Source organism: Salvia splendens, chromosome 12, assembly GCF_004379255.2.
Source record: "Salvia splendens isolate huo1 chromosome 12, SspV2, whole genome shotgun sequence".
NCBI lineage: Eukaryota > Viridiplantae > Streptophyta > Magnoliopsida > Lamiales > Lamiaceae > Salvia > Salvia splendens.
The window spans coordinates 30,386,753-30,408,821 of NC_056043.1; the positions used below are offsets into that span (position 1 = coordinate 30,386,753).

Here is a 22,069-nt window from a genome sequence, read left to right on the forward strand (position 1 = left end):
GTTAATTATTTTGACTTTGAATTATATTATTGATTGCTTCTACAGTTTAATTAAATGCATAACTTTTATTGTTTTACTTCATATTGCATAACCAATCCCCATAAATAATCATATACTTTAACATAAAAGTCACCCCTTTTTATAGTTTTATACTACAAAATAAATGCAACATTAAAGATATTGTCAATTTAAATATTTCTATATTTATATTAATATATAAAATTTGATTTTTTTATTAGTTATTAACACATGTAAAGAGTTGGGTATTTGGATACCCGATACGTCGGGTATGGATACCCGGGGCGGGTATTGGAGTACCTGAAAATATGCCGGGTCGAGTTTTGGATAGACATTTAGATGATTTTTGGGTTTTGGTACCTGGTTTTTTCGGGTCGGATATCCACGGATACCCGTATTCCCACCCCTAGTAATTGGAGGGTAATTTCGATATCAGATCATTGAAATTTTGAGTGATATTTAATTCCTAAAAACGAAACAATGTCCATTAAAGAGTAATTGCCTAATTAAAGAGTAATTTTATAGCAATATATGAGGAGAAGTTACCAATTTCGCAATGTAAATGCCAATAATGGAGACTTATATTAGGGAATATGTCTTCAATTTGAATACAATTTACAACTCATTTATTCTACGCGCTTGCGCATTGATCTCACATTCTGCTCATTATTTCTGGAAATTTGTTAAGCATAACGCGCTCCCTAAATTCATATAAGTAGGAACCCTAATTACAAAACCCAACTCTCAATTTCTCTATTTCAGTGGTTGTTCTACTTCACGAATTCGATTCTGAAATAAAGTCATCGTTTTTATTCGAGCTATAAAGTCAGCCGTTTTTTAATTGTGAAAAAAGATGTTCAACAAAGTCAAGCCATCATCATCTTCGCACTACCCATCACATTCTCACATGTCCGCCTCCGGCATCCAAGGTCAACTTCTCGAGGTCACAGGTGCGGATTCCTTCTGCTTCGCGGCTTTCTCGATTGAATTATTTCACCATTGTTTGCTCGATTTTAATTTGAGTTTTTTGGCGGTTTGTATTTTGGGGGATTTCAGTTGTTGGCTGTAACAAATTGAAAGATACTGAATGGATTTCACGGCAAGATCCCTACGTTTTTCTCGAGTATGGGAGCACTAAATTTCGCACCCGAACTTGCACAGGTTGGCTGATTTCGAATATTCACATTTGAATTTGTTGGTAATGTTGAGGAATCTGACTTGATGCTCCAATTTTGTGTAGATGGAGGGAAAAACCCTACTTTTCAGGAGAAATTTGTGTTTACTTTGATAGAAGGGATGCGGGAGTTGAGCGTTCTAGTCTGGAACAGCAATACTGTCACTTTCGATGATTTCATCGGCAGTGGAAAGTAATATACTGAATTTTATTTCCTATCCTTTCAAATGTATGTATATAATTGTTCTTGATCTTGAATTTGAATTGTTCAGGGTTCCATTGCAGAAGGCTTTATCCGAGGGCTATGATGATACCCCATGGCCTATCCAGGACAAAAGAGGGAGGTATGAAGTTTATATTAATTGAATTTTGTGTTTTTGGCTTCGTGATCCAATTTTATGTGGCATACATAAACAATTGTTCTGTTCTTCTCTGTATTTCAAATTTGTATGTGAGGATTTGTCTATAAATAGTTGATATTGGATGGTTGGTTTAAATAAAAAGGAATTGTAAGTCGGAAGGTATACTCGTTAATAAAATCATTCTCAAACGAACCGGAGTTGTCTTTATCGTAGATCTCTTTGTTGAATGTTATCATTATAAACAGCCGCATGTGGAAGAAAATTAGATCCTAGACTTCAACTTATAATGATCTCATCTTGACCAGCAGTGTTAAAAGTTAATGGTCCTATTCGTACCCTACTTTTCTTTGTCATTCTTTTTTTGTTTCCTTTTCTCCATTGGTTGCATTCACGGCTGGTTGCTTTTGTACTGTGTTGATATTGATTGCGTTGAGCCTTTCATTTGTCGAAACGTGGATTAGTTAACTAGCACCTCCATCTTTAGGAAGTTTGGTGAATCGATCTTGGTAGTTACTAGCATTCAAGATAACGTGAAACTGCAATAGAGGGCTGAGAATCCGAGTTTTATTCTATCTTGTCAATATTTATCATACTTACTACTTAACGAATGGTGTATTTTTTCTTTCAAGTCGATATAATATTCTATGAAAGAAGTAATGATAGTTGCATCAATTTGCTGTAGTGGTCTCCGGCTTCTAACTAGATAGGCTTCTAATATGTCCATTTCATCTACAGGCATGCTGGAGAAGTTCGATTGATAATCCACTATGCTAATGCCAAAGTAAGCTTGGTTGTCCTTTTCTTTCTCATGCTTACTGATGAGTTCATTTTTAGTTTGAGACGAGAAATCGTGTTATTTACTTCCAAAGCTTTCATTTTTCAGAAGCCAGCTAAAGCACATGCTCCATCAGCTCCGTCATATGCAAGTGCACCTCCGTATTTAGCACCTCCACCTGTAGCTTCTTATCCCCCGGCAAGCTATCCTCCAGCACCTCATTATCCTTCCTACCCTCCGAATTCTGCTGCATATCCACCTACACAACACCACCAACCAGCTGTTGCTGCTGCTGCTGCTGCTTATCCACCAACTTATCCGCCACCGTCGGTCTATCCCCCTCCCCCTACTCAGCAGGGCCCATATTACTACCTTCCAGGTAGAGTTCTTGCGCCAAATTGTCTTGCTTAACAATTCTGCAACTGACTATCAAAAACTAACAGAAATCATTCGTTTCCTAGCAGCTGCATATCCCCCAGGTACATATCCTCCAGCTCCGTATCCTCCACCGTATTGAGGTGTATTGCCTCGACAAAGGTAACGAAGAAAACTAATCAGCCAGCAGCCCTCTGGTGGTCTAACATCCGGAAGTGTATATACTTGGTAGCTACAGGGTTATCCTGTCTTCGTTGTATATCCAACCCTTCGTGTTTCTAAGATATTTTCCCCGTTGCTTTGTCGCCTACATATGTTATTTGGCATCTATATCTTGTACATTATTCCTCAAGTTTTTATTGGAAATTATGACTTCATGAAGAAATGTTTTTTTGCAATAGTAGTAAAGAATTGCTTCAGTCAGGTTTTTGGGATATTGTTAAGTGTTAGTAGTACGTAATTTTGATTTTAGTGTGTGTGTAACACTTGTAAGTGGTACACTTTGATCATTCGAAAATTTAATATACTGAGAGCATCCACAATGGATGCCTAGTGGAAGCCCTAGTGGTTGTCACATCAGCATGCCTCTTCTTTCTACAATGGTTTGGCCCTAGTGGGTGGAGAAAATCGCGTATATAGGCTACTTTGCCTTTAAAATAACGTAAATGTACCCATTTTGTTATCTATTCTATAAATGGGAAAAGCGCCACCCTCGTTGGCTTGTTTTAAGTAAAAACGCCACCTGTATTGGCGTTTTACACCGTATGTGTCGTCGTATTGACGAAAAACGCCAAACCCACTGGCGTGTTTTAAAAACGCCAATGATGATGCCGTATTTCAGTCTATACACGCCAATGTGATTAGCGTGTTTACTGTGAATGGGATTGACGTGGAAAAAAATGGCCAAAAATTCTCCCAAGTTATACACGCCAATGGGATTGGCGTGTTTGCTGTGAATGGCTATTTTCACTCACTGAGATCTGAGGTATGACTATTGCTGCCCTTAATGTAGTTATGTTATTCACATCTGCAACTTGTTCGAGAACTGGCAGCGCCTTTCCTATCCGTGTTCGTGTTCGCACGTGCGGAGGAGTCGAGAGGTACGAGAAGCGTGCGGTCGGAATCATCCACGAGCTTTTATTTCTTCAGGGTTTAATTCATCATACACGGTGTTCCTATGTATACACTTTTTCATTTCTTCAAAAAAATTTCGAAAGATGAATAGTCGAACGTTTTGTTCACATGAAATACTTCCAGAGAATCTTTCGATAAAAATAAAGTTCTACCAATAATAACATTATAAACATAGAACCAATCAAGAATCTGTCAATATCTATACTTGTAAGTTATACTTGTTAAAAGTAAAGAAATAATCGATAAGCTTTTGTTGAAAGTAAAGAAATAAGTTGAAGTAGCTGGATCTGTTGCCTGAAAATGAAGGGTGTTGTTACCCACCGAGAGAGATTTTAGGTTTAGGGATACGTTGGATTATATATATTCTAGTTGTGAAGTATTTATTTGATTACAAAAGTATAGCACTTACATAATAGTATCACTCAAATCTCTCTTAAGTATTTCATCGAACAGTTTTTGTGTATAATCAATTGAAGTTGAAGTAGCTGGATTTGTTACTTTCAAAATGGCAAAATTAGCATAATTTTTTGGATGAAGGAAGTATTGTAGATGGAATTATCAATTTATAATTGATTTCAAGTGATTATAATTATTATTTTAGACAAATACATCGAACCTATAAACTCTTCGATAAAATGCGTCAAAGAGATGTGAGTGATTTTATGAAATGACAATGTCCAACACGGATACACTAGAAAACTGTTCGATAAAAGGCGTCAAAGAGATGTGAGAGATTTTATGAAATATACACTAGAAAACTGTTCGATAAAATGCGTCAAAGAGATATGAGTATTTTATGAAAAACTGACAATGTCCAACACTAATACACAAGAAATTAATGTGTTTAGGTCCTTATTGGATCGTCCTGTTATACATTTATACATTTTGGTAAATCCACTGAATATTCATCTTTCGAAATTTTTTTGAAGAAATGAAAAAGTGTATACATAGGAACACCGTGTGCAATGAATAATATCAACTCTTATGTCTCTATCAAGTGGAATTACATCATCATTTGAAGTAATTCTGCAAGATTGGGAGCTCACGCACGTTAACCATAATCCCGAGATCCTTTATGGAGTTGGCGCCAATCTCTCCACGTCCATCATCTTCTCCTCGGTCAAGGTCAGGAGCTCGTGGATGATTCCGACCGCACGCTTCTCGTACCTCTCGACTCCTCCGCACGTGCGAACACGAGCACGGATAGGAAAGGCGCTGCCAGTTCTCGAACAAGTTGCAGGTGTGAATAACATAACTACATAAGGGCAGCAATAGTCATACCTCAGATCTCAGTGAGTGAAAATAGCCATTCACAGCAAACACGCCAATCCCATTGGCGTGTATAACTTGGGAGAATTTTTGGCAATATTTTTCCACGCCAATCCCATTCACAGCAAACACGCCAATCCCATTGGCGTGTATAGACTGAAATACGCCATCAAGATTGGCGTTTTTAAAACATGCCAGTGGGTTTCGCGTTTTTCGTCCACGTCGGTGTTTTTCAACGTACATGCAATACGACGACACATACGGTGTAAAACGCCAATACGGGTGGCGTTTTCACTTAAAACACGCCAACGAGGGTGGCGTTTTCACTTAAAACACGCCAACGAGGTGGCGTTTTTCCCATTTATGGAATAGATAACAAAATGGGTACATTTACGTTATTTTAAAGGCAAAGTAGCCTATAAACCCGATTTTCTTCTAGTGGGTGCCCTATCATTTAAACTCAATTTGCTTTTAATTTTTAATATTATTGCTTTTTATTTTTATTTTTAATTACTAAAATACCAAAATATATTATACTAAATACTACAAATTTGAAAAAACAACTACATTACTTAATTAAAAAAACTTATATCATACTTAGAAAAAAACATTACTAAACTAAATGACTAAAGTGGTTTAATTAGGGTTTAAGGAATTAAAAAAAATGCAAAAATCGAAGAGATCGGGCTCGGGCTCGGGGCTGCAACGGATGCCCGATCAGGCGCCCGATGGATTGGGCGCGAGATCCGGACGACCGATCTTTTAGTCGCGCGGCTCGGGCTCGGGCTCGGGCGCCTGCAGTGGATGCCCGAGGACGCCCGAGCCCGATCTCGGGCGATCGGGCGTGAGATCAGGCATTGGATGCTCTGAGAACTTGAGAGAATTGAGAATTAACTATAAGCAAAAAAATTTAGAAATATTGAACCTAATTTAGTTTAGAAATTTTTGGGAAATTAATAATTAAAAATTTGTTTGAAATTATTAAATTATGATCAATTTTAATTAAGTACTAGGAGTAGTTTTGTTAGAATGTAGATAAATAAAAACTGGGTGACTCGTGTGATCACCTAGATCGAAATGCCTATACATATTTCCGTTCCATAATAGTAATAGAGATCTTTTTTATTTGAATAAATGGTTGCCCAAATCAAAAGAAGTTACATAAAATATCTACACTCTTTACACTCTTAGAGCATCAGCAATGACGTCCGTCCCGGCAGAATTCCGACCGGCGTGCCGGAAGTCCGCGCGGGACGTCCGCCATTGTGCAAGGGAGGAACGGATACGGACATCCGCTGTGGATAGGGATGTCAATCGGGCCGGCCCATCGGGTTTCGGGCCACCGGAGTTCCGCGGCGTTCCGCGGATATCCGTCGCGACGTCCGTGCGGACGTCCGCCATTGCGTTGACTCCCACGGACGTCCGCACGGACGTCCCGATTATTACATTAATTTTTTTTATTGTGGGAAGTCCGTCGGGATGTCTTTGGGGATGTCCGTCACTGTGCAGTGAGATATCCGTATGACGTACCATCCGCAGTGGGATGTCCGTATGACATGGCAGGAGGTGTTTTTGGAATTTCCGCGGAGATGTCCGCCTGGACATCCGTACCAATGCTCTTATACAATCATAATAACAACACTAATCATTTTCGGATTCACAAAGTGGGGGCGAAATGATTTGCCACTTAGTAAAAGGACAGTTGGCACCTTAATAGAATAGAATAGGGTACTTTGACTTTTTTTTTATGGAGTATCATTTACAATCAATTTTACTACTAATATTTTTATTAATAAATAAACAAAAATTTAAAAATTGTATAACAACTAAATTCGAATTAAAGATATTTGGCTTTGACATTAATCATTCTAAGGCTAGATCAACATACACAAAATTAATTTTAGTTTTAATTTTATACCAGCAATTGTTGGTTAATGGGTGATTAAGATGGATAACAACTGTAATTATAAAGTTCTTTTTTTAATATATCTAATCACCACCTTTTATTGTTCAGGTTGAGTTGCATTTAGTTGGCATCCTTTGCCAAATCAATCCAAAGTTGATACCCAAGATTTAGTTTTCCCAAAATTTAATTTGATTATGTCTCCGCTTTAATGATCATGTTGTGTGAAGAAAAAGAGCGAAAATACATGACGAATGATCAAATAATTTGCAGCATCCATCATGGTCTACTACTATGTCTTTGGATGTGGAGGGGATCATTAGTAATTTTTTAAGTGTTAGAAATTGAATTGAACTATTGTTGCTAGGTTTTGTTTTTGATTTTGTGGTAGATTATTGTCGGTTTGTAATTTTGTGATTTAAATAACATGCACTCCTTAGTACATAATCAATTATCCTACTCCCATTATCCCCCATTTAAAATGACTTATTTATGTTCCACGTAATATGTTTTCTAAAATAGAAATATGACCATTTCTATTTTATTCTTTCTCCACTTAAAAAACACATTGCATAAGTTTATGTGAAACACTCCACTTTAAATACGTTGAAGAGAGTATTATTTATTTTAGTATGTCCAAAAAAATAATCTATTGTTATTTTTGACAAGTTTCTATCTCTAATGAGATGGATACCAATAATACTAATATCTCAACCATTGTTTCTAGTATAGTATTTCTCTAATTTTAGTAATTGAAGTTAAAATTCATTATTGATTGTGTTAGTGTTATAGTACTTGACAATTATTTCTATAAAATTTAATTATTGTTTGTGTGCGTATTATAGGAGAACTCGACAAGTAGACTTAAATTTTGTATGTAGTTGACGATTTGTTACATGTTAGAAGTAACTTAATAGTGCTGAATATGAGGATACAATACGGCACCATTAATGGCTTTTTCAAGCCAATAAGCAAGACACGATTAATTGTCATGAAACAAAACAGCTATTGTACCTAGGGCTGGGGAAAAATATCGAAAAAATGATATATCGCTCGTATCGTATTGAAAAATATCGAAAAATTATCGGATTTTCGATATATCGTAATTTTCGATACGAAACGATACCGTATCGTAAGTTTTCGATACGATAACGATATGAATTTCCTTATATCGCGATATATCGTTTTATATCGAATATACGATATATATCGATATTTTCGATATATCGTTTTATATCGAATATACGATATATATCGAATATACGATATATATCGATATTTTCGATATATAATTTCGGTACGATATATCGAATTTCGGTACGATATATCGTTTATATCGAATATACGATATATATCGAATATACGATATATATCGATATTTTCGATATATCGAATTTCGGTACGATATATCGAAATATCGATACGATAACGATATAGATATCCTCCATATCGAAAGTTCGATATATCGAAATTCGATATATCGAAACTTTCGATACGATAACGATATGAAATTCTTTCATATCGATATTTTCGATACGATATACGATACAACGTTTTCGATACGATATATCGTATCGACCCACCCCTAATTGTACCACAAAAAGTTCCTTTACTTTTTTGGTCAATTACGCATTATAATACGCTTTTATTAACTACTGGTTTAGTTTCGGCCAGATTGCATTTACTAAATTCTTTAAATGACTAACTTTACTCCCTATTTTTCTTTCGACTACACTTAGGCATGCACAAACCGAACCGGACAGCCGGTTCATGAACCGGAACCAGCGGCGGCGGTTCGGCGGTTCAAGCGGGCCGGTTCAGGTTCGGAAATATCACGAACCGTAATCGGCGGTTCGAACCGGTGAACCGCCGGTTCAATAAAATTTTTTTAAAAATTATTATTTATAAAATCAATTTTTATATATAAAAATCAATTTTCACAAATAAATAAATACAATAATTTCATAATAGCCCATATTTATTTGTTGGGCCTATGATTCTAAGAAACCATTCTTGATTGTTTCTCTTTTATAGAGACATCATTGAATATTTTGTGTTTAACTTTCGATGTGAGACAAAATATGTTGAATTATTTTCTCTTATAAGTACATGTTTAGATCATTCATTCATCTTTTTCCAATGTGAGATACAAAACTTTCATTTGTTTTCTACCTTTCTTTATTTTTTTACTACATTTTATTATTCACTAACTTTATCTTTATTTTTGTTATGATTCATTTTCTAAGACAAATTTATAGATAATAATAGAATCAAATAGAATAGTTCAATTAAATTTGAATGTTGCATGTTGCTCATAATTTCTGTATTTTATAGAATGTGGATGTGTTCAAATAATAATAATAATTGGATTTAAATGTGCTCACTTTTAAGAATTCTAAGAAACCATTCTTGGTTGTTTCTCTTTTATAGAGACATCCTTGAATATTTTTTGTTTCACTTTCAATGTGGGACAAAATATGTTGAAGTATTTTCTTTTATAACTACATGTTTAGATCATCCATTCATCTTTTCCAATGTGGGATACAAAACTTTTATTGTTTTCTACTTTTCTTTATTTTTTACTACATTTTATTATTTACTAACTTTATCTTTATTTTTGTTATGATTCTTTTTCTAAGACAAATTTATAGATAATAATAGCATCAGCTAGAATAGTTTAATTAAATTTGAATGTTGCATGTTGCTAATAATTTGTATATTTATAGAATGTGGACGTATTCAAATAATTGGATTTAAATGTAAGTATGCAGTTAATTTTTCTCAATATATTGATTAAAATGTGAAAAAAATAACAATTAATATAATTGGTATAATAATGATAAAAATAGATAACTAAAGAATGATTTGTTTAGTGGTATAATATAGTTTATATATTAGTAGTAGACTAATAGTATGATTTAGTATAATAGTTGTTATTCTAATAGATGTAGTATAATTTATATAAATAAAATTATTATTTTTGAATATATTCTTGATAGATAAGAATAAATAATTATAGAGTAATATGATTTGTATATAGATAAATAATTATTCATATTATAGTTATCACTAGATTAATACAATTTGTATAATAATTATTCTCTTAATGAGTATAAATTATAATGGTATTTATTAGTTAATATACACATAAACTTATACACAAACAAATCGATAATGATAAAGAATTAAAGAATAATACTTTATGTAATTATATTTGTTGTTAAGTATAATAATAGAAGATAGTTAAGATATAAACTAAAATAAACAAAGATGATGGAGATGTATCATGAAGTTATAAATAAGGAGTTTTATCCCACATTGAAAGAAAGAGCAACACATCCAAGAACATGTAGCTATAAAAGAGAATCATCCAATACACTCTCTTTCAACCCAAAAGTTCAAGTCCAACATTAAGTGTAAATAAATTGTAACTTATAAGTTGTGACTTGTAGTCTCGTTGAAATAAACACTAAAACGAGAAGAAATGCAAAAAACAAAATTACGAACCGACGAACTGGCCCGGAACCGGCGGTTCAGGCCAAAAACTGGCGGTTTTGAACCGCCTCGTGAACCGGCTATTTTTTGAATCGGAACCGGAACCGCCGGGACCCTTGGCGGGCCGGTTCCAGTTCATGGGAATGATGAACCGTGAACCTCCGGTTCATGAATCGGAACTGGCGGTTTCCGACCCGTGTGCATGCCTACACACTAGGTAATGGCTGGTTAATTGAGGCACTTTTTTTAGCCACGAATATTAAGAATATTGTGTTAAGGGAATAGTAAATAAAGTAAGAGAGGATCAAGTAAGATAGATGAATAAAGAATAAAGCAAGATAGTCTTTTGGCAAAAATAGAAATGACTCAATTAACAAGGAACGGATGAAGTATTATTTTTATCGACAGTAGCTTGTAGTATAATGTTAAGAGCCTCCTGCTCCTAACGTCGATAACTCCGATCGACAAACGTCCGGCGCCCTTAGCACAGGGTCGGCGGAATCCCGAAGGGGCTGTGCGCGAGTTCTACTCGTCGGGCAGCGCAGCTTCTGGGTTTTCTTGATAGTGAAGCAACGAAAATAGGCCAAGCAATATTCTTATTATTGAACGAGATGATTTCCAATAATACAAATCTAAGCCTATTTATAATACTAGGATATATGATAGGATATGGTGAATCCCTAATATTTCTAAACTACCCTAATATATCTAAACTAAATAATATAATAGAAGAGGCTCGTATCAACTCTCCCCCGGTTAAAATCCACCTTGTCCTCAAGGTGGAAACTACGAAGCAACAAAGTGTCGAACGCAAAAGCTTTGACGAGGTATCTCTGCCTGGATCAAAAACCCACCGAACAGTTGGATGTGTTACTTCACCTTTTCCATCAAAAATCATCAAGGTAGGATCCAAACAGTCGTCAAAATTCAGCGCTAATACGTGGAGCTTGTCAACACATCCATGAATTCCCAAACAAGTCGTGTAATTTCGCGGCGGGATCATCCGTGCGTCGATGGCAAGCAACGTAGGTCGATGAATCATTATTGCAACATCACTATCACGCAAATCTCCAATTTCACCCAAACCATTCTCAATAACCTCTTGGGATGTCACTCGAGCAATGACAACCTTCTTTACTTCCCCCATGGAATCACCCTCTTCTTCGTCATCTAACGGTGATTCGTCCTCACCCATGATATAGGTGCTGCACGGCGAAGAGATCACGATGGGTGGAGGAGGTTCATCTAACAATCCACCCTCTTTTCCAGCGTCGTCGTCGGGGCTGCAAGACGGGGCTGGTTGGGGAAGATTCGAAGATAGGACAGCAGTTGTAGAGGGCGGTGGCGCTACTGAATGGCAGTGGCTCGTCATGCTCGAGCGTTGTGGTGATTGGAAATCCGACCTGCGATTGGTGTACTCGATGGTGCGTTGTCGTGGTGGAGCCGATGAGATGTTGGGGGGTAAACCCAACGGCACAAAAGGGACCATGGTATTTCTCGATGGATGATACGTCATCTTTCGGAGTGGTGCCGAAACATTGGGCTGATCAAGATCGGGCTCGGGCTGCAGTGATCGGTATGTAGGCTGCTTGGCGCGGCCATTATGAAGATGTTGGTGTCGTCTCGGATACTCCTCAAAACCCTGTCGCTGACGGTGGTCTATGCGATCGTCCCACCCCCCTTGATCACAATTGTTAGCAATGGTTCGCGGATGGGGTTGGTCGTGAAAGCGCCCCCGATACCTCGCGTTAGGATGTCGTGGAGGAGTTGGTCCCTCTGCGAGCGGGAGCGGCGATGGGTCTCGCCATGGTTGTCTTGTACTTCGATGTTATCCCCGGTCGGAAACTGGCTCAGGTCGTGGCGGAGCATATGATCTTCCGATACGACGATCCGTGGCATCCCACTTGTTCTCCCACTTATCAAAAACAGCCAGGATATGATCCAGCTTGGCATGAATCTCTTGGTCGTGTGCGGTCTCTGCTGTTCTAGGAATCGTCGAGAAGCTGTACCTGTACGGCTGGTCGAGCGGCTGCTGTGGGTGGCCGAATTGCGAAGGCTCTCCTCCCTCGGCCTTCCAGGCTGCTGGAACCCGTTTGGGGGGCGGTTGAAAGCTGTTAAACCCGCGTGGCAACGCCTTGCGATAGTGAAACTCTAAATCGGGGCAGCGGCTGTGTATGCTTGTGAACGAAATGGTGATGGTGATTGTGTGTCATGATGACAGATCGAGGCGTTGCTGTGCGCGGAATGTTTTCCGTCGGGCAGCGGTGTCGCTTCGGTTCGAGATGGTGGGAGGGTCAGCTCTCAATGAAAGCACCAGTTGTTAAGAGCCTCCTGCTCCTAACGTCGATAACTCCGATCGACAAACGTCCGGCGCCCTTAGCACAGGGTCGGCGGAATCCCAAAGGGGCTGTGCGCGAGTTCTACTCGTCGGGCAGCGCAGCTTCTGGGTTTTCTTGATAGTGAAGCAACGAAAATAGGCCAAGCAATATTCTTATTATTGAACGAGATGATTTCCAATAATACAAATCTAAGCCTATTTATAATACTAGGATATATGATAGGATATGGTGAATCCCTAATATTTCTAAACTACCCTAATATATCTAAACTAAATAATATAATAGAAGAGGCTCGTATCATATAATCTTAGTAGTATTATGTTTTTCATTTATAATATGCATAGGTATTGTCTATAAAAAGGAGAAGATAGGGGGAGGTTTGCCTTGTAGTAGTAGTAGTAGGTGGCCATTGCAAGCCATTTAGGCCTAGTAGTAGTGGCGTGCTTGGACCGGCCGTAGTGGGCTAATACTATGATGACCAATAACCTATTTTTGATGTAAAAAAAACTCAAATAATTAATATTTATATTAAAATATTAATCTCTTTAACATGCTATCTCGTAAATTTAATGATTTTTATGAGAACGAGTGTGTTTTAAGAGGTATGCTTATAAGTTATAACATTCTATAACTAATTTTGTGTTTATACAATATGCACCGAGCTCAATATAATTCGTATTTTAATAAAGATTGAAAATTCCTTGAAAAGATGTACTACTGTAATATTATACCGGTTGTTAAGAAAATCACTTGTACTTAATTTCATATACTAGTATTTGCATTTTTCAAGTACAAAAAAACATTGGCCTTGTACTTGAATTTATATGGAGTAGTACTTAGTACTATTATATTGCATTTTCAAGATTCTTGTATTAGATCATAATTATGTTTATACCAACCATTATACTTAAAAAAAAAGATGCATAATCCCTGAAATATTACTTTTAGAGCATCCCAACGCTGCGGGCCGGATCGCACTTGAGTCCCGGCGGCCCGCGGCCCCATGAGTTAAATGTCAACATTTTGCGTGCCCGGCCCGGCGTTGGAGGTGAAGCGGGCCGTGACCCGTTGCCCCAATATTTGATTTTTTTTGCATTTGGAAGAGGAAGAAGAGGGAGGGTGAGAGGAAGAAGAAGGAGGAAGAGGGGCGACGGAGCTCCTCACGTGATTTTCTAATTTTTAATTTTTTTACATTTTGTGTATGTTCTAATTTTTAATATTTTGTATGTTTATAATTTATTATTTTTGAATTAAAAATGAATTTCTCGTGTTATAATTGTTTAACATTTTCAATTTTTACAAATAAAATAGGTAGAAGTTGTGAATAGTGCAATTTAATAGTTGTGGCCTCGGATGGGGTCTGCATGGTTAGAGGAGTTGTGGCTTGAAACTCAAATTTAGAAAAATAATGACATGAAAGGGACTTGGAGCTTGAATTGAGGACAATGTTGGAGATGCTCTTAGAAAATCTCCAGTGGTTCTGGACATGCAATAGCCCTCCCATAGCCTTGCCACTGCCACATCATCAGCACTAAAATCCTCCTGCCACATCATCTGGACATGCAACTGGACAAGCAACTGGACATGCAATAACCCAGCCACATCACTCAATTATGAAGAACAAACAATTAACAATCACACAAAATACGAAATTAAATATACGACACATATACGCGAAAATATACTATTTTCATTTAAATTAAAAAGTACATTTAAAAAAATTACATAATTTTAAATAAAAACTAACGCCTTGCAATCCTCCGCGCCCACAACTCTTCAATTAAATCCTTTTGGAGTCGAATATGAGCATCCGTTTGACGCATGTCGGCATGTGCTTGGAGGAGGGCTTCTTCATCGTGAGGTACCCCACCTCGTACGTTGGCGGCGGCGACGCCGTGGCTTGGACCTGCTTCATTATCGTCGTATGCCCAATTAGTCAGTTGTACACCTTCATCTTCGACAATCATGTTGTGCATGATAATACAGGCGTACATTATATCAGCAATGCAGTCGACATTCCACAAACGCGTTGGTCCCTTAAGTGCAGCCCATCGAGCCTGAAGCACACCAAATGCGCGCTCCACGTCCTTTCGCGCCGACTCCTGCCGTGTCGCAAAGTAGGCCTTCTTCGCATCTGATGCGCACCGGATCGTCTTTACAAAGACGGGCCACCTAGGGTATATCTCATCCGCCAAGTAGTAGCCCATATCATGCTCGTTGCCGTTGGCGACAAAACTGATGGCCGGACCGACGCCCTGGCACTGCTCGTTGAAAAGGGGCGACGAGTTGAGGACGTTTAGGTAGTTGTTCAAACCGGCTATCCCAAAATACGCATGCCAAATCCACAGCCGGTAATCAGCTACGGCCTCGAGGATCATTGTGGGATTCTTTCCCTTGTAGCCGGTCGTGTAGAACCCCTTCCAGGCAGCGGGACAGTTCTTCCACTCCTAATGCATACAATCTATGTTGCCTAACATTCCCGGGAACCCATGCTGATCCCCGTGCATCCGCAGCAGATCCCAGCAATCTTCGGGGGTAGGCTTTCGGAGATACTGATCACCGAATACTTCAATCACGCCCTGACAGAAATACTTCATATATTCAATGGCAGTCGTCTCACCGATGTGGAGGTATTCGTCCCACATGTCTGCCGAAGTCCCGTAGGCCAACTGCCTGATTGCCGCAGTGCACTTTTGAATAGGGGTGTGGCCGGGTCTGCCAGCCGCATCGTGCCTGAAGCGGAAATACAGATATCGATGCTCCAAAGCGTTAACAATACGCATAAACAAGTCCTGTCTCATCCTAAAACGACGCCTGAAATGGTTGGCGTTAAAACGCGGCTCCTCTGCGAAGTAATCTGTGAACAGGCGCTGATGTGTAGCTACATGATCACGATCAACCACTTCTCGACGGTGGACAACTGGCGTGGGCGAGGTACCGCCGGCTGCATATAACTCTGCAGCCATCGATCAACCTCGGGTATCTAGCTCTTCGTTCATCATACGCTCGTACTCATCAGCATCCCTACCACGACCACCACCACTACCACCGGCATTACTCATTTCTCGTTGTTGATCTTGTACAGAAATTAAGATAGAGAGAGTACTCGTTAAAATAAGTGGTGCGAATGAAAATGACGTCCAAAGCGCGTATGTATAGTGTTTCGAAAAATAAAAATAAAAATAAAAATCTGACACCGGTATGACGCCGATCCGGGGCCTTTAATGGCGCCGTGCGGATCGGCGTCAACCCAAGAATCGGCGTGGGCACGCAGATTTTGATGCCGATTTCGCCGAGGCCGGCTGTAATGGTTCGGCGTCCGCAAAAAATCAACGCGCCGGTGCCGACGCCGCCATTAGAGATGCTCATATGACTACTCCACTACTTGATTTGCAGTTGTATTTACACGGAATCGATCTTACAGTTTTGATTTTGCAGCGATTCTTAAATATTGATTCTATAAAAGTAGTTTTGGTGGGCCCTGCTTTGTATACAATTCATTTTTCCCTGCCAATACACAACTTAAACACACACACTACACACATTCCCCTTAATTAAACCCAAATTAAAATAAGCGAACAAACAATATATTTAGGCTACCGTTTTAGAAATAAAATACAGTTAACGAGACAAAATAAAATAATCATTTCTATAATTTTGTCTCAATTATGTATATAAAGAAAAATTAAATCTCTCAAATTGTGGGTGATTGCACGAATAATCCCTAGTCCTTTTTAATTCCTTCCTCAACATTGTTATCATGTTCCCACTATCTTAAAAAAATAGACAAACTTCTAAATGAAACCATTTTAGTCTCTTCTATATCATTCTCTCACTTACTTTATTTTCCATTCACTTTAACTATTTTTTACTGTGATTTTCATAAACACGTGTGAAAAACGAAAATTATCATCTTAACTGGTACGGATGGAAGTAAGAGAAATAGGTAAAAACATAAGAAAGAGAGAGAAAAATAGTGGAATGAGTTTTAATGAATTGTGGGATCTACAATATAAATAAGGCTTGTGATTCATTGCTAACTCACTCTCTAGTTGCTAACTATATCTATTTTAAGATCATAGAATTTTACAAAACCAGTGGCCTAAAATTTGCCACGTATAATTTTTTGTTTTTATTAATTAAATAGAAAAAGATAAAAAAAACTACTCCATTCGTCCCGGCTAAGATGACACATTTCTTGGTCGACACGTGATTTTAGGAGTTATTGGTTAAATTGTTTAATTGGAGAGAGAAAAGGATGGTGCAAGTATTAAAATAGAGAGAGAAAGATTGATGAATATTTTAATAGGAGTGAGAAAAAAGTAGTTGAGCGTATTAATTGGAGAAAGAAAGTTTCCAAAAAAGGAAACGTGTCATCTTAGTTGAGACAAACTAAAAAGGAAAACGTGACATCTTAAGCGGAACGGAGGGAGTATCAAATTAGGGTTTTGGATGAAAACGCATTGCTTTTAAGAATGACATTCTACATGTATTATAATTACATATTTATATACTATGTTGACATTTGTTGTTGTACGAAAAAATTGAAACTTTTTTTTTCAAATTTTGACATCGAAACATATGCAAGTGATATCTCGTTAGAATCCTTATGAAATTATCTTTAATTTGATATATATTGTGCAAAAAAATAATTTAAATCGAGAAAATTATATGTGTTTTAAAGTTTGTGATAATTTTCAAAAGTTAGTTATAACTAGTTTGTTGTAAATTGATCTTAATACCCTTATTGACGTTTTTTGTTGATCGTATTGACATTCCGAGGCTGATGATCTAGGCGCTTGATTTAATATCTAATGATTATTATTTAATTATAGTTAGCAATTAAGTATTGAATTAGCAATATAACACACTTCATATAAATAATATATAGAATTATTATTTATTGAATTTTTTTTATATTTAGACTTGATTTAATTTTAGAGGATGATCCAAAATGACAAAACTAATCTATTTATTGAGTACCGATGGAGTATCATATTAACGTATCGAATCCTCACTCAACCTCTCATTGTGCTGATCTATTCTAGATCCTTGTTTATCCAACCGAACTGATGAATGGCAACATGTCCGCTTTAACTTTTTAGTTTATCTCATATTCGAGACGTCCATTTTAAACAAATTCAATCTCTTTTTATTTTTTATTTTATAAAAACAAAATATAGCATAGAAATTTGGATATGTAAGCCGAAATAAAAGAAAGGACAAGCGTGACACCCACTCTGATAAAATCTCCCCCTTTATCTCTCTGTTTCTGAGAATTGCCTCTCCCTCTCCTCCCCATTCAGACTGAGAGAGAGAGAGATGGCCTTTACTTTACTTTTCTCTTCTTTTCTTGCAAAATGAACACACCACCACCACCAACATAACCAATGGCGATTGAGGAGAAATCCCTGCTCGATGCCCTCTACTGCTCAGAGGAGAAATGGAACGACGTCGTCGAAGACATCAACGACGACGACGATGTTGACACCCACTCAATCTCTCTCTCTCTCCTCGAGCAAGACCTCTTCTGGGACGACGACGAGCTCCACTCCCTCTTCTCCAAAGAGTCCCAAACCCACCCCAACCCCTCTCTCTCCCTCCCCAGAAAGGAATCCGTCGATTGGATCCTCAAAACCAACTCCCACTACTCCTTCTCCCCTCTCACCGCCATCCTCGCCGTCAATTTCCTCGACCGCTTCCTCTCCACCCTCCCCGACGAGAAACAGCCATGGATGATGCAACTCGCCGCCGTCACATGCCTCTCTCTCGCCGCCAAAGTCGAAGAAACCCACGTCCCCCTTCTCCTTGACCTTCAAGTATGCTCTCAATTTCTGTCCCGATTTCTTCAATTCCGATGTTTATGTAATGAAAATCTTCTTTTGCAGGTGGAGGACACGAAATACGTCTTCGAATCCAAGACCATTCAAAGAATGGAGCTTCTGGTGCTCTCCTCTCTCCAATGGCGGATGAATCCAGTCACCCCAGTCTCATTTCTCGATCACATTATCAGAAGGCTCGGATTGAGAAGCTACATTCACTGGGAATTTCTCAACACCTGCGAAACCCTCCTTCTCTCAGTCGCATCAGGTTCAAGATTCGATCTTTTTTCACTTTCTTCAAACGTAGATGCAAAAAAGATTGAATCTTTGGTGTGTAATCGCAGATCCCAGATACACAATGTATCTCCCCTCTGTGTTGGCAACTGCAGCAATGCTCCACGTCATCCACCGGCTCGAGCCGCGCCGAGCCGCCGAGTACGAGAGCCAGCTTCTCAGCGTGCTGACAAAAAACAAGGTTTGTTTAATTGCTGTTTTTAATTAGGAATCTTGAAAATGGAGATAAAGATTGAATTTTTATTTATGTAATGTGATGACAGGAGGAAGTGGATGAGTGTTATGAGGTTATTAGAGAGTTGCATTCAATTTCAGACACTGGTTTTTTCCACCATGGATGCAACAACAATGGATTAAAGAGGAAAATGTGTCAAGGTCAAGATGGTGAAATTTTGAGTGATTCTTCATCCATTTGCAAGAAAGCAAGAGTTGGGCAGCAACAGCAGACTCTCTCCCCTCTCTCTGCAAATTAAATTTTCTATTTTAAATTATTGTTTCTTGGATTGTGGGAGTAAAGGTTTAAATGGAGTTTCCACCAGCAAGTCTGTCAAATTGTGCACAAGGAGAAAGAAAAAATATACTGAGAGCTGGTAGTTGTGGCAGCTGGCGTTTGATGGTAGTGAAAAAAAAAGACAAATGGCAATGAAGAATATCTGCCTTCTGTTTTATCTACTTATGTTGGCTGTCTCTCTCTATGGATATATTTTCATGAATTGAGGCATATATTAATGTTAAATAATCTTTCTTGTAAATAGATCTCTTTCCTGTTTTATCTGTTGAGAATTCTTTGCTATTACTAGTTGAATTATTAATAATGATTTAATAGATAAATAATCGAGTGGAAAATAAAAGATGGATTGTCGGTAAGTGTGGTTTGACCTCGATTGAGGAGCCATCTTATTTTCTTGACATATATGATCTGGTGCATATCTTCTCTTTCATTGGATGTCTTTTGATTTGTTTTGATTTGGGATTGTCGGTCTTGACTTCTTTTTATCGTGGTACAATAACCTAATTTCTCAGTTAAATCCTAAACCAATAGTACTCCTCCCGTTCCACATAGTTGAGTCTTTTTTACGTTAATTCAGTTCAATAAGACAATAATTAACTTACTTTTCCTTTCGTACATTTCTCTCTACCTTACTTTTTCTCTTTTTTTTCCTTTCATACTTTTTTTTTCTTTCATTTAAAACAAAAAAACATCTTCTTAATTTTTATGCCGAAAAATAATGTCTCAACTATGGTAGAACAGAGGGAGTATTATCTAATATTGAATGTTACAGTAAATAAAAATGAAATGCAAGATGTATAGTGTAGTTATATGCATGCATGCATAGATGCATATGAAAGGCAATCTTTGAGTGGGTGCCACCGTGTGCCATTCAGCGGATACTATATCAGTGCTGCATGTGAAATTATTTTGAGGCCACAAAATCACACTAGATTATTTTTATTGTAATTGTTACTATTATTGTTGTTATAATACTCCACGTTAATTAAGATTGCTCTATAGATTTGGACTAATAGTACTCCCTTGAAATAGTGTACATTTTATTATTTTAAGGTGTGATTTAAAATAATACTAGTACATTTTCTATTTTTGGTCATTACTATAGTCGAGTCTCTATGTTATGGAGTAGTACAATTTCTTTTTCCTTTTTTTTCAAAATCAAACATGACCTATTTTTATCAACATTAACTAACATAAAAAATAACTATATTGAGACTTTTAATCCACACATGATATATATAGTACTTTTTTCTATTCCATCGAAGATGATCCACTTTCTTTTTTGGATTGTCCTAGCCAATATGATTCATTTCTTAAAATGAAAACACTTTATCTCCATTTTATTCCATCTCACTCTCTCCATTTCACACACAAAATAAAATTGCATAAATTTTCGGGACCCCAAGGAAGGGGTCTTCTTTGGGGCGTAAGGGCACACGCAACGCGTGCCTTCGTGGTGCCGCGTTTCGTTCCAGAGGAACGAAACCGCGGAGACACGCGCTGCAGCCGCCCATTCCATGCCCATGCCGTGCCTATGGCGTGGCGTGTGTCGTAGCCGCGAAACGCGGCACGACACGTCTCGCCACGCGCCGAAGCGACGTGGCGAGCTCCCAGCGCATGCGTGGCGCCCACCCGCTGCCCCGCGAGTGGGTTTGGTCACAGTGACACAATAATTCATTTTTTTTAAAAAAAATTCGAATTTAATTAAAAAAAAATTATGTTTTTTTAGGAAATTACAAAAATTCAAATTTAATTAAAAAATTGTGTTTTTTAGGAAATTACAATAATTAAAAAAATTATGTTTTTAAAAATTCGAATTTAATTAAAAAAAATTATGTTTTAAAAATTCGAATTTAATTAAAAAAAATTATGTTTTTTTACGATTTTATGTTGTAAGTTTATTTTATTTAATGAAGTGTGTTTGTTTTAATTGAATTGGGTTAGAAATAAAAATAAAAAATTAAATTGAATGAATAGTAATTTAAGGAACGGTTAAGGAACGGATAAGAAACAGAGGGTTGCAGGTTCCGTTCCTTAGTTAAGGAATGGAGTAAAAAAGTACAGTGGGGCCCGCAAATAGTAGTTTAAGGAACAGTGGGGAAACAACATTGTGGATAGCCTAAGGAGTACTTAATACTCCCTCCGTCCCACAATAAGAGTCACATTTGGGTGTGGGCACGAGTTTTAAGAAATGTAAATAATAGTGGGTTGGAAAAGTTAGTGGAATATGTGACTTACTTTTTTATATTGGTTTTATAATAGAATGCGAGTGAAGTGAGTTATTGGAATGTGAGACATACTTAGTTACTTACCATTTATGGTAAAAGTGAAATGTAACTCTTATTATGGGACGGACCAAAATGAAAAAAATGTGACTCTTATTATGGGACGGACCAAAATGAAAAAATGTGACTCTTATTATGGGACGGTGTTAAGGACTCAATTCCCACATCGGTTGTGAGAACAGCTGATGTGGGGTATATAGACTAAATGGGCTCTCTCCCCTAATAGGCTAGTCTTTTGGGATGAGTTCTGCTGTTTGGTCTGTATCAATTGGTGCTTTCATTGAGAGCCCAAACGGCTCGAAGTGGTGACCGG

At 37.7% G+C, this 22,069-nt stretch overlaps 2 protein-coding genes across 2 annotated transcripts; both read left to right on the forward strand.

Moving 5' to 3' along the window:
• Positions 1 to 633: 633 nt before the first annotated feature.
• LOC121759654 (elicitor-responsive protein 1-like) lies at positions 634 to 3,089 on the forward strand. Its single transcript, XM_042155314.1, has 7 exons — positions 634 to 968; positions 1,075 to 1,179; positions 1,259 to 1,385; positions 1,465 to 1,536; positions 2,290 to 2,335; positions 2,438 to 2,708; positions 2,794 to 3,089. The coding sequence occupies exons 1-7, from the start codon at positions 872 to 874 to the stop codon at positions 2,844 to 2,846; spliced, it is 771 nt and encodes a 256-aa protein (XP_042011248.1). The 5' UTR covers positions 634 to 871; the 3' UTR covers positions 2,847 to 3,089.
• A 14,979-nt stretch (positions 3,090 to 18,068) lies between these two features.
• LOC121756877 (cyclin-D3-1-like) lies at positions 18,069 to 19,756 on the forward strand. Its single transcript, XM_042152295.1, has 4 exons — positions 18,069 to 18,663; positions 18,733 to 18,934; positions 19,011 to 19,141; positions 19,224 to 19,756. Exons 1-4 carry the CDS (start codon positions 18,235 to 18,237, stop codon positions 19,431 to 19,433), a joined length of 972 nt encoding a protein of 323 aa, XP_042008229.1. The 5' UTR covers positions 18,069 to 18,234; the 3' UTR covers positions 19,434 to 19,756.
• The last annotated feature ends 2,313 nt before the right edge of the window (positions 19,757 to 22,069 follow it).